This window comes from Biomphalaria glabrata, chromosome 4, assembly GCF_947242115.1.
Source record: "Biomphalaria glabrata chromosome 4, xgBioGlab47.1, whole genome shotgun sequence".
NCBI lineage: Eukaryota > Metazoa > Mollusca > Gastropoda > Planorbidae > Biomphalaria > Biomphalaria glabrata.
In genome coordinates, this window is record NC_074714.1 from 30,247,028 (window position 1) to 30,261,348 (window position 14,321).

At 38.1% G+C, this 14,321-nt stretch overlaps 1 protein-coding gene across 6 annotated transcripts in view; it reads left to right on the forward strand.

The window, feature by feature from the left end:
* The window catches only part of LOC106061374 (uncharacterized), a 195,208-nt gene that overhangs the window by 161,516 nt on the left and 19,371 nt on the right, over positions 1-14,321 (forward strand). For all 6 annotated transcript variants that reach the window (XM_056027271.1, XM_056027268.1, XM_056027269.1 and 3 more), the window contains 2 exons: positions 5,396-5,579; positions 10,504-10,709. In XM_056027271.1, the coding sequence (XP_055883246.1) occupies positions 5,396-5,579; positions 10,504-10,709 (390 nt within the window). The remainder of the gene's footprint in view (positions 1-5,395; positions 5,580-10,503; positions 10,710-14,321) is intronic.

A 14,321-nucleotide genomic window follows, 5' to 3' on the forward strand; every position in this document is an offset into this window, starting at 1 on the left:
TTGAGATGAGTTATAAATTCAAATAAAGCATTCATAGTCGCCTTTTACCAACCTTTACTCAATCTGATATTTTTCTAGTTAAATAAATTTGGGACTATAGCTCACAATTTGTATTTCAATCTTATTGAACACTATTTATTGAATAATTTTTTTTTCGGCGGCGATCCCCAAAGCCAAAATCTAAATATGTGGGGTATCTTATCTTTTCAAGGAACAAATCGGTTTTATTTGCAATGTATTAAGGGCCTATAAATTCATATTAAAATAATTTTCAAGTACAACATTATTCAAAAAGTGCTTTTTTAATAGTATGAATAATGAGCTTCGAACTCCATTGCTGAATAATGAGCTGTAGAAGTCAGGAGAAGGCCCTTCTGCAATGATAAAATGCAAGAAAACGCTTTTGGCGTCGGGGCTTCGCCCCGAAATCCATTGATGAATAAGACCTGTACTTGTTAGGAGAATGCGTTTCTGCAGTGAAGAATGCAAGAAAACGCTTTTGGCGTGGGGGCTTCGCCCCGAACTCCATTGATGGATAAAGAGCTGTACTTGTCAAGAGAATGCTTTCTGCAGTGAAAAAAGCAAGAAAACGCTATTGGCGTCGGGGCTTCGCGCTGCCCCAGTTGTTTTGTTTTTCGCTGAAGGTTGCTTTTTTAAAATTCTCATGTATATATATATATATATATATATATATATATATATATATAAATATATAAATATATATATTTATGTGTGTGTGTATGTGTGTGTGTGTGTGTGCATGCGCACTGTACGCACGTTTATGCATAGGGCTAGGGTTTTCTGGGCGTTAGGGTTAGGGTTTGGAAAAAAATCGCCCCCCCTCTCCAAAGTTCTGCATCCGCTAGTGGGCAAGGGCCGATCCTGAAGTGTGACTGACTATCGAGGCGAATTTATCGTAATATTATCTTCATGTTAAGAGAGACCTCTTGTAGTAGACCTGTTTTGGTCAGTATAAGACATTAACCGAACGATGGTTAAACGCTTAAAAATATCTAATTTTTAAGAACCTTTTGAATAATGTTTTACTTGAAAAATATTCTAATAGGAATATTCTAATATGAATTTATATTATATTACTACATTGCAAATACAACCGACTTGTTTCTTACAAAGTTATGATACACAGATTTAGATAAAGGCTTTGAGGGTCGCCGCAAAAAAAAAATTATTCAAAAAAAAAAAATTAAAAAAAATAGCTCAATTGTAAATGATACTTTTTGTTCGATACGACTAGTGGTAACTTCGTTTTGTTACAGACATTGAATCTAAACAAAACAATGTCGGAATTTTGAGGAGGAGAAATTTAGCGGACCAATTAGATTCTACTCTAAATTTTTTTGCATTTTCAGGATTCAATCATAAATTGTGAATTATAGTTTGAAATTCATTTATACAGTAGAAAAATATCAGATTGAGTAAAGGTTAGAAAAAGGCGAGTAGGAAAACATATTTTGGGTGCAGAACTCAATCTCAATTGTTACTATTATTCTGAAAAAATTCTTATGAATTCTAAATTTTCCAAAACTAAGTCTAATTATGATAAATTGATGTGCATTTATATAAACTGTGTCGCCATATTTGACTATTTTGTTTTAAAACGTCATGTTTTCGTCTAGAAAGAGGGGAGGGAGCGGTAGAGTGAAAACGATTCATGGAGTAAGAATCCTCACTCCTTTTTATGTCTGCTCATGATGCCATTTAGCATTAAAGATTAGGGAGACTCGATATAGGAATTTAATTTATGGCATATATACATTATATTAGTGACATTTTTAGCGCCCCCGGAAGGGGAAAAGACGCTATAAGTTTTGTCTGGTTTGTCAGTTCGTCTGTCCATCCAGTTTAGATCTCATCATAGTATTTCAGACCATTCAAAGTTCTGATGCGTGGCTACTTTTTTCTTTTCTGAAGCGAAAAATAAATTTTTAAAATCAATTATGCAAGCAGGGGTTTTTTTTTTATAAAAATACACCATTTTGACAACTATTCACTATTAATAGTAACAAACACTGGAGGCTACTTAGTAAGGAAGATTCACTATACTTTGAACACAATTATGCAAACGGTTTTAGATTGTTGTCAAAAAATATTTTTTTTACAATTGTATTTCTACGTTTAGTAAGCTCTGTCATATTAACCACTACATTTACAAAAAAAAAAAAAAAAACAAGGTTACAAAGACAGTTTGTGAAGAAACACAAACTCAAAATCGGCCCCCGAAGTGGTCCACCCAGGCAAGCTTCAATATTTTCAGAAAGAACATCCGAATGAAATTATATCAAAGACAAATGACAGTTAGAATGGAGAAAGAAGGTTGACAGCCCCAACGGTCCAGCAGATCAAAGGATAGGTAAAAGCGAATGTAAAGCCTAACTAGTTCCCCTTTCAGACCTTGTGGTCTATAGGGCAGATGATGTAAAGTTCATCTGTTTTTGTGACCTACGGTTAACGAGGGTGTTAACCGCCTCTACTAATGTCAGGTACCCATTAGAGCTGGGTGAACACCGAAGTTGAAAATCCCAGTCTTCACCAGTATTCGAACCCGGGACCCCCGGTTTGGAAGCCAAACGCTTAAGCCGCTCAGCCACCGCGCCTCCTCCTGGCCTAACTGATGTCTTATAATTAATCTGATTGTATTGAAATGGTTCAATCTCTTATTCGAATCCTCAAGAATAAAATTCATGCTTTTGCCTCTGTGGTACGCAATTAAGACAAAAAAAATGCATTTTACAAGATTACTATTCGTTTTAAATTATGTATAACATTTAATGCATACTAAATAGATATTTTCTCTTTAAAAAATAGTAAACATTTCTTTGTGTGTAAATATAGTACTTAGTGTAACAGAACTTACATAACTTAACAATACAAATATAAAAACAAAGAATCTACAACTGTTTCAATCAATGTGTTAAAAATATGGAATACATTTGTCTCCCCTAATAAAGAGCCTCAAGTGTTTGAGTGTTTAATAGTGAATAGTTGTAAAAGTGGTGTATTTTTATGAAAAAACTGCTTGCATAAGTGATTTAAAAAATTAGATTTTTCGCTTTTAGAAAAGAAAAAAAAGTAGCCGTTGCATCAGAACTTTGAACGGTCTAAAATATTAGGATGTTGGATTTTCACTATCTTTTCTAGTTTACGAGATATAAACGGGACGGACGGACAGACATTCCACACAAAACTAATAGCGTCTTTTCCAATTTCGGGGGCCGCTAAAAATAGTGGGCAATGTCAACAGTGTATCTTTATTATTCCTTGTATATTTTATAAGAGATGTGTTATTTCCCAGTTTGTAAATATCAAAGTTAGAACTTCTTACTTTACGTCTGCCCTTCATATTACGTGTCTCACTTTACACGTGTCTACTTCTCACTTTACACGTGTCTACTTCTCACTTTACACGTGTCTACTTCTCACTTTACACTTATCTACTTCTCACTTCACACTTATCTACTTCTCACTTTACAATTGTCTACTTCTCACTTCACAATTGTCTACTTCTCACTTCACAATTGTCTACTTCTCACTTCACAATTGTCTACTTCTCACTTCACAATTGTCTACTTCTCACTTCACAATTGTCTACTTCTCACTTCACAATTGTCTACTTCTCACTTCACAATTGTCTACTTCTCACTTCACAATTGTCTACTTCTCACTTCACAATTGTCTACTTCTCACTTCACAATTGTCTACTTCTCACTTCACAATTGTCTACTTCTCACTTCACAATTGTCTACTTCTCACTTCATATTTGTCTACTTCTCACTTTACACTTGTCTACTTCTCACTTTACACACTTGTCTACTTCTCACTCTTACACACTTATCTACTTCTCACTTACACGTGTCTACTTCTCACTTACACGTGTCTACTTCTCACTTACACGTGTCTACTTCTCACTTTACACACTTGTCTACTTCTCACTTACACTTTTCTACTTCTCACTTTACACACTTGTCTACTTCTTACTCTTACACTTTTCTACTTCTCACTCTTACACTTTTCTACTTCTCACTCTTACACTTGTCTACTTCTCACTTAACACACTTGTCTACTTCTCACTCTTACACACTTATCTACTTCTCACTTACACGTGTCTACTTCTCACTTACACGTGTCTACTTCTCACTTACACGTGTCTACTTCTCACTTTACACATTTGTCTACTTCTCACTTACACTTTTCTACTTCTCACTTTACACACTTGTCTACTTCTCACTCTTACACTTTTCTACTTCTCACTCTTACACTTTCTACTTCTCACTCTTACACTTGTCTACTTCTCACATAACACACTTGTCTACTTCTCACTTACACTTGTCTACTTCTCACTCTTACACTTTTCTACTTCTCACTCTTACACTTGTCTACTTCTCACTTTACACACTTGTCAACTTCTCACTTACACTTGTCTACTTCTCACTTTTACTTGTCTACTTCTCACTTACACGTGTCTACTTCTCACTTACACTTTTCTACTTCTCACTTACACGTGTCTACTTCTCACTTAACACACTTGTCTACTTCTCACTCTTACACTTTTCTACTTCTCACTTACACGTGTCTACTTCTCACTTTACACACTTGTCTACTTCTCACTCTTACACTTGTCTACTTCTCACTCTTACACTTGTCTACTTCTCACTCTTACACTTTTCTACTTCTCACTCTTACACTTTTCTACTTCTCACTCTTACACTTTTCTACTTCTCACTTTACACTTTTCTACTTCTTACGCCACACGCCTACGTCTTACTTTACACACGTCTACTTCTCACTTTACACATGTGTACGTCTTACTCAACATATGTGCACGCCTTAACGCAGAATGCATACTCCTTACTTTACACATGTCTACGTCTTATTTTACACATATGTTCGTCTTACTCGACACATACCTACGTCTTACTCGACACATGCCTACGTCTTACTTTACACATGTGAACGTCTTACTCAACATATGCGTACGTTTTAGTTTAGACATGTCTACGTCTTACTTTACACACGCATACGTCTTACCCAACACATGTCTACGTCTTACTCCACAGTTCTCTATGTCTTTTAAAACACATACCTACGTCTTTCGGTACACATACCTACGTCCTAAGACATGTCTACGTCTTACTCTACAGGTCTCTACGCCTTACGGTACACATACATACGCCTTACGGTATACACATGACTACGTCCCAATTTACACATGTGTACGCCTTACTATACACATATCTACGTCTTACTGCACACACATCTACGTCTTACTGCACACACATCTACGTCTTACTGCACAGTGTCTACTTCTCACTTTACACATGTCTACTTCTCACTTTACACATGTCTACTTCTCACTTTACCCTTGTCTATTCCTCAGATGGAGATGACGAAAGAGGAACTCATTAAGACCTATCGCCTCCACGTTTTTGTCTTCCTTATCTTCGTGGTGATGGTCATATCTCTCAGTTTGTCCTGGTACTACAAGCAGATCGCTAACGACATCCTGCTAGCCAATCAAAATATCTTTTTCGATCCAGCCACTCGGACACTTACAGTATTGGGTAAGAGCATCAGTTGAACATTTCAGATTTCAGCTTGAAACTAGTATACCCTATTGCCACTAAGTTAAGTCATTCATTAATCGACCTTCAAATTCTAGCACAGGAAACTAGCAATGCCTTCAAGCCCAGTGCCATTTTTGTACATACTGATGGGTTGGCATCAATAGACTCTGGAAAAGCCGGTTATGGAGCTTACACTGAGTTTCTTGGCTCAGACCATGACCCCGCAAATTCGACTTTGTCATCTTGGCTTCATACAATATAAATCAACATTATGACACCCCTGTAATAATGCAGTGGGTACCGAGTCACATAGGTGACTCCTTGGCCCATCAGGGAAGGCCAACACCACCCACAGAGCAGGCTGTGAGTATTGATCATGCTCTGGCTAAAATCCAAAAAAAAAAATAAAAAAAATGGAAAAGTGATTTGAGTGCTGGGACAATACCCCAAAAGCCCTTGGAGTCTGGGAGCGCATGAGGCACTTCCCGGTGATAGAGGCTGTCCAGGCCTGAACAAACTATTATAGCACAGTGCAGGACAGGCTCATATTTCTCACAGCTATGGGAAAACTTCGACTCGCGACAGGTCTGGGAAACCACAATTTCTTGACCTGAATGGTGACATGTATGCACTACGCAAAACAGCAGGGTTACTGTCCAGGGCTTTTGTAAGAGAGGATTTGAGCCTCTCAAACCTTCACTCAAATGGAGCTTCATGATGAGTGTTAACTTTAAACACTTAGTATATTTAAACAAATATATACACTTATCATCAACAACGACACTAGCAATAACCTGAAGTCTAGCAATAACCTGAAGTCTAGTAATAACCTGAAGTCTAGCAATAACATGAAGTCTAGCAATAACCTTAAGTCTAGCAAAAACCTGAAGTCTAGTAATAACATGAAGTCTAGCAATAACATGAAGTCTAGCAATAACATGAAGTCTAGCAATAACATGAAGTCTAGTAATAACCTGAAGTCTAGCAATAACATGAAGTCTAGCAATAATCTGAAGTCTAGTAATAACCTGAAGTCTAGCAATAACATGAAGTCTAGCAATAACCTGAAGTCTAGCAATAACCTGAATTCTAGCAATAACATGAAGTCTAGCTATAACATGAAGTCTAGCAATAACCTGAAGTCTAGCAATAACATGAAGTCTAGCAATAACCTGAAGTCTAGTAATAACCTGAAGTCTAGCAATAACATAAAGTCTAGCAATAACCTTAAGTCTAGCAATAACCTGAAGTCTAGTAATAACATGAAGTCTAGCAATAACATGAAGTCTAGCAATAACATGAAGTCTAGTAATAACCTGAAGTCTAGCAATAACATGAAGTCTAGCAATAACCTGAAGTCTAGCAATAACCTGAATTCTAGCAATAACATGAAGTCTAGCAATAACATGAAGTCTAGCAATAACCTGAAGTCTAGCAATAACATGAAGTCTAGCAATAACCTTAAGTCTAGCAATAACCTGAAGTCTAGCAATAACATGAAGTCTAGCAATAACCTTAAGTCTAGCAATAACCTGAAGTCTAGCTATAACATGAAGTCTAGCAATAACCTGAAGTCTAGCAATAACATGAAGTCTTTCACTATGACAACTGAATGTATGTCTACTTTCACTATGACAAATGAATGTATGTCTACTTTCACTATGACAACTGAATGTATGTCTACTTTCACTATGACAAATGAATGTATGTCTACTTTCACTATGACATATGAATGTATGTCTGCTTTCACTATGACAACTGAATGTATGTCTACTTTCACTATGACAACTGAATGTATGTCTACTTTCACTATGACAACTGAATGTATGTCTACTTTCACTATGACAACTGAATGTATGTCTACTTTCACTATGACAAATGAATGTATGTCTACTTTCACTATGACAACTGAATGTATGTCTACTTTCACTATGACAACTGAATGTATGTCTGCTTTCATTATGACAACTGAATGTATGTCTGCTTTCACTATGACAACTGAATGTATGTCTGCTTTCACTATGACATATGAATGTATGTCTACTTTTACTATGAAAACTGAATGTATGTCTACTTTCACTATGATAACTGAATGTATGTCTGCTTTCACTATGACAACTGAATGTATGTCTACTTTCACTATGACAACTGAATGTATGTCTACTTTCACTATGACAACTGAATGTATGTCTACTTTCACTATGACAACTGAATGTATGTCTACTTTCACTATGACAAATGAATGTATGTCTACTTTCAATAGGACAACTAAATGTATGTCTACTTTCACTATGACAACTGAATGTATGTCTACTTTCACTATGACAACTGAATGTATGTCTACTTTCACTATGACAACTGAATGTATGTCTACTTTCACTATGACAACTGAATGTATGTCTACTTTCACTATGACAACTGAATGTATGTCTACTTTCACTACGACAACTGAATGTATGTCTGCTTTCACTATGACATATGAATGTATGTCTGCTTTCACTATGACAACTGAATGTATGTCTGCTTTCACTATGACATATGAATGTATGTCTACTTTTACTATGAAAACTGAATGTATGTCTGCTTTCACTATGATAACTGAATGTATGTCTGCTTTCACTATGACAACTGAATGTATGTCTACTTTCACTATGACAACTGAATGTATGTCTACTTTCACTATGACAACTGAATGTATGTCTACTTTCACTATGACAAATGAATGTATGTCTACTTTCAATAGGACAACTGAATGTATGTCTACTTTCACTATGACAACTGAATGTATGTCTACTTTCACTATGACAACTGAATGTATGTCTACTTTCACTATGACAACTGAATGTATGTCTACTTTCACTATGACAACTGAATGTATGTCTACTTTCACTATGACAACTGAATGTATGTCTACTTTCACTACGACAACTGAATGTATGTCTGCTTTCACTATGACATATGAATGTATGTCTGCTTTCACTATGACAACTGAATGTATGTCTGCTTTCACTATGACATATGAATGTATGTCTACTTTTACTATGAAAACTGAATGTATGTCTGCTTTCACTATGATAACTGAATGTATGTCTGCTTTCACTATGACAACTGAATGTATGTCTACTTTCACTATGACAACTGAATGTATGTCTACTTTCACTATGACAACTGAATGTATGTCTGCTTTCACTATGACAAATGAATGTATGTCTACTTTCAATAGGACAACTGAATGTATGTCTACTTTCACTATGACAACTGAATGTATGTCTACTTTCACTATGACAACTGAATGTATGTCTACTTTCACTATGACAACTGAATGTATGTCTACTTTCACTATGACAACTGAATGTATGTCTACTTTCACTATGACAACTGAATGTATGTCTACTTTCACTATGACAACTGAATGTATGTCTACTTTCACTATGACAACCGAATGTATGTCTACTTTCACTATGACAACTGAATGTATGTCTACTTTCACTATGACAACTGAATGTATGTCTACTTTCACTATGACAACTGAATGTATGTCTACTTTCACTATGACAACTGAATGTATGTCTACTTTCACTATGACAACTGAATGTATGTCTACTTTCAATATGACAACTGAATGTATGTCTACTTTCACTATGACAACTGAATGTATGTCTACTTTCAATATGACAACTGAATGTATGTCTACGTTCAATATGACAAATGAATGTATGTCTACTTTCACTATGACAACTGAATGTATGTCTACTTTCACTATGACAACTGAATGTATGTCTACTTTCACTATGACAACTGTTGTATGTCTACTTTCACTATGACAACTGAATGTATGTCTACTTTCACTATGACAACTGAATGTATGTCTACTTTCAATATGACAACTGAATGTATGTCTACTTTCAATATGACAACTGAATGTATGTCTACTTTCAATATGACAACTGAATGTATGTCTACTTTCAATATGACAACTGAATGTATGTCTACTTTCACTATGACAACTGAATGTATGTCTACTTTCACTATGACAAATGAATGTATGTCTACTTTCACTATGACAACTGAATGTATGTCTACTTTCAATAACCCACTAGTGCCATCTGATTTGGAATTCAAAACATTGTAACAATATTATAGCTGTTTATAAACACAAAACACACAATATAGTAGTCGTTTATTGAATAAAAACATTGAAATAGTTTTCTAGTCTAACACGAAACACCAAAAAGTATCGTATATGTTTAGATAGTAATCGTTGTTCAATGTAGTACACTTACATATAATGGGAATCGATTATCTGTATTGTAATTATTTGATAAGCATAAAACAAATACAAGATATCGCTAATGTAACCCTTTAGAATACAATACAGTGGTACAGAGTATTGTAATTGGCTGTTGACATCTATGGTGATCTTTAATGACTGTAGATTATTCTACGCTAACAAACCAACGCCACGCATTGAATTTAGCCAGACCGTAGCCAGACCGATGTCAGACCGTAGCCAGACCGTAGTCAGACCGTAGCCAGGCCGTAGTCAGACGTCCTACTTGTCAGCTATTGACTCACTTTCAACTGTCACATCCGTTTGTGTAATATTTAGAACTAATGGTTTATAGATTCTATTTTCTTATTGCATGACATACTTAGTCCGCTTAGTCATTAGTCGATCACCACTGTAATACCAACACGCATAAAGACAGACATAAGCAGATTTCATCACCTGTCATGAACACAGTAACACCAGAAATTGAAATAACTTCGGCAGACGTTGAAAACATAGTTATCATTGAATGTAAACTTTGCTGTTAGAAGAGCAATATTGAACTGGGCATTGTGGTTGATATTGAAAGCAAAGTTTATCTATGTCATGCTTTCTATTTCTCTTGATCTATTCCACTAATTTCTCATGCAGATCCTGGGCACATTTTGAAAGTTACGGCCAAACTGGGACTTGAGATTCCATCATGGATGTTGCCTCTGCACTGCCCACTTGTGGTCAAAGATAATCCCAAAATCAAACAATGTATCTGGAAAAACCGAGCTAAATTGACCATTCAGAATGTAGCTCGTTCTGATGTGAACTGTTATAACGTTTCATGGGAAAGCTTACAAATGCAGGTCAGTACAGTAACTCTCAGGTATAACTGTCTAGATGGGGTGAAGGCAGGTCAGTACAGTAACTCTCAGGTATAACTGTCTAGATGTTTTGAATGCAGATAAGTATAGTAACTCTCCGGTAAAACTGTCTAGATGGGGTGAAGGCAGGTCAGTACAGTAACTCTCAGGTATAACTGTCTTGATGGGGTGAAGGCAGGTCAGTATAGTAACTCTCAGGTATAACTGTCTAGATGGGGTGAAGGCAGGTCAGTACAGTAACTCTCAGGTATAACTGTCTAGATGGGGTAAAGGTAAGTCATTATAGTAACTCTCAGGTATAACTGTCTAGATGTGTTGAAGGCAGGTCAGTACAGTAACTCTCAGGTATAACTGTCTAGATGTGTTGAAGGCAGGTCAGTACAGTAACTCTCAGGTATAACTGTCTAGATGTGTTGAAGGCAGGTCAGTACAGTAACTCTCAGGTATAACTGTCTAGATGGGGTGAAGGCAGGTAAGTACAGTAACTCTCAGGTATAACTGACTAGATCAGGTGAAGGCAGGTAAGTATAGTAACTCTCAGGTATAACTGTCTAAGTGCGGTGAAGGCAGGTCAGTACAGTAATTCTTAGGTATAACTGTCTAGATGGGGTGAAGGCAAGTCAGTATAGTAACTCTCAGGTATAACTGTCTAGATGGGGTGAAGGCAGGTCAGTACAGTAACTCTCAGGTATAACTGTCTAGATGGGTTGAAGGCAGGTCAGTACAGTAACTCTCAGGTGTAACTGTCTAGATGGGGTGAAGGCAGGTAAGTATAGTAACTCTCCGGTATAACTGTCTATATGGGGTGAAGGCAGGTCGGTACAGTAACTCTCCGGTATAACTGTCTAGATGGGGTGAAGGCAAGTCAGTACAGTAACTCTCAGGTATAACTGTCTAGACGGGGTGAAGGCAGGTAAGTATAGTAACTCTCAGGTATAACTGTCTAGGTGGTGTGAAGGCAGGTCAGAACAGTAACTCTCCGGTATAACTGTCTAGATGGGGTGAAGACAGGTAAGTATAGTAACTCTCAGGTATAACTGTCTAGATGGGGTGAAAGCAGGTAAGTATAGTAACTCTCAGGTATAACTGTCTAGATGGGGTGAAGGCAGGTCAATACAGTAACTCTCAGGTATAGCTGTCTAGATGGGGTGAAGGCAGGTAAGTATAGTAACTCTCAGGTATAACTGTCTAGACGGGGTGAAGGCAGGTAAGTATAGTAATTCTCAGGTATAACTGTCAAGATGGGTTGAAGGCAGGTAAGTATAGTAACTCTCAGGTATAACTGTCTAGATGGGGTGAAGGCAGGTAAGTATAGTAACTCTCAGGTATAACTGTCTAGATGGGGTGAAGGCAGGTCAGTACAGTAACTCTCAGGTATAACTGTCTAGATAGGGTGAAGGCAGGTAAGTATAGTAACTCTCAGGTAAAACTGTCTAAGTGCGGTCAAGGCTGGTCAGTACAGTAATTCTTAGGTATAACTGTCTAGATGGGGTGAAGGCAAGTCAGTCCAGTAACTCTCAGGTATAACTGTCTAGATGGGGTGAAGGCAGGTCAGTACAGTAACTCTCAGGTATAACTGTCTAGATGGGTTGAAGGCAGGTCAGTACAGTAACTCTCAGGTGTAACTGTCTAGATGGGGTGAAGGCAGGTAAGTATAGTAACTCTCCGGTATAACTGTCTATATGGGGTGAAGGCAGGTCAGTACAGTAACTCTCCGGTATAACTGTCTAGATGGGGTGAAGACAGATCAGTACAGTAACTCTCAGGTATAACTGTCTAGATGGGGTGAAGGCAGGTCAATACAGTAACTCTCAGGTATAGCTGTCTAGATGGAATAAGGGCAGGTCAGTACAGTAACTCTCCGGTATAACTGTCTAGATGGGGTGAAGACAGGTCAGTACAGTAACTCTCAGGTATAACTGTCTAGATGGGGTGAAGGCAGGTAAGTATAGTAACTCTCAGGTATAACTGTCTAGACGGGGTGAAGGCAGGTCAGTACAGTAACTCTCAGGTATAACTGTCTAGATGGGGTGAAGGCAGGTAAGTATAGTAACTCTCAGGTATAACTGTCTAGACGGGGTGAAGGCAGGTCAGTACAGTAACTCTCAGGCCTAACTGTCTAGATGGGGTGAAGGCAGGTAAGTATAGTAACTCACAGGTATAACTGTCTAGACGGGGTGAAGGCAGGTCAGTACAGTAACTCTCAGGTATAACTGTCTAGACGGGGTGAAGGCAGGTAAGTATAGTAACTCTCAGGTATAACTGTCTAGATGGGGTGAAGGCAGGTAAGTACAGTAACTCTCAGGTATAACTGTCAAGATGGGTTGAAGGTAAGTCATTATAGTAACTCTCAGGCCTAACTGTCTAGATGGGGTGAAGACAGGTCAGTCCAGTAACTCTCAGGTATAACTGTCTAGATGGGGTGAAGGCAGGTCAGTACAGTAACTCTCAGGTATAACTGTCTAGATGGGTTGAAGGCAGGTCAGTACAGTAACTCTCAGGTGTAACTGTCTAGATGGGGTGAAGGCAGGTCAGTACAGTAACTCTCCGGTATAACTGTCTAGATGGGGTGAAGACAGATCAGTACAGTAACTCTCAGGTATAACTGTCTAGATGGGGTGAAGGCAGGTCAATACAGTAACTCTCAGGTATAGCTGTCTAGATGGAATAAGGGCAGGTCAGTACAGTAACTCTCAGGTATAACTGTCTAGATGGGGTGAAGGCAGGTAAGTATAGTAACTCTCAGGCCTAACTGTCTAGATGGGGTGAAGGCAGGTCAGTCGAGTAACTCTCAGGCCTAACTGTCTAGATGGGGTGAAGGCAGGTCAGTCGAGTAACTCTCAGGTATAACTGTCTAGATGGGGTGAAGGCAGGTCAGTCGAGTAACTCTCAGGTATAACTGTCTATATGGGGTGAAGGCAGGTCAGTACAGTAACTCTCCAATATAACTGTCTAGATGGGGTGAAGACAGATCAGTACAGTAACTCTCAGGTATAACTGTCTAGATGGGGTGAAGGCAGGTCAATACAGTAACTCTCATGTATAGCTGTCTAGATGGAATAAGGGCAGGTCAGTACAGTAACTCTCAGGTATAACTGTCTAGATGGGGTGAAGGCAGGTAAGTATAGTAACTCTCAGGCCTAACTGTCTAGATGGGGTGAAGGCAGGTCAGTCGAGTAACTCTCAGGCCTAACTGTCTAGATGGGGTGAAGGCAGGTCAGTCGAGTAACTCTCAGGTATAACTGTCTAGATGGGGTGAAGGCAGGTCAGTCGAGTAACTCTCAGGTATAACTGTCTAGATGGGGTGAAGGCAGGTCAGTACAGTAATTCTCAGGTATAACTGTCTAGATGGGGTGATGGCAGATCAGTACAGTAACTCTCAGTTATAGATGTCTAGATGGAATGAGGGCAGGTCAGTACAGTAACTCTCAGGCCTAACTGTCTAGATGTGGTGAAGGCAGGTCAGTCGAGTAACTCTCAGGTATAACTGTCTAGATGGGGTGAAAGCAGATCAGTACAGTAACTCTCAGGTATAGCCGTCTAGATGGGGGGAAGGCAGGTCTGTACAGTAACTCTAGGGTGTAACTGTCTAGA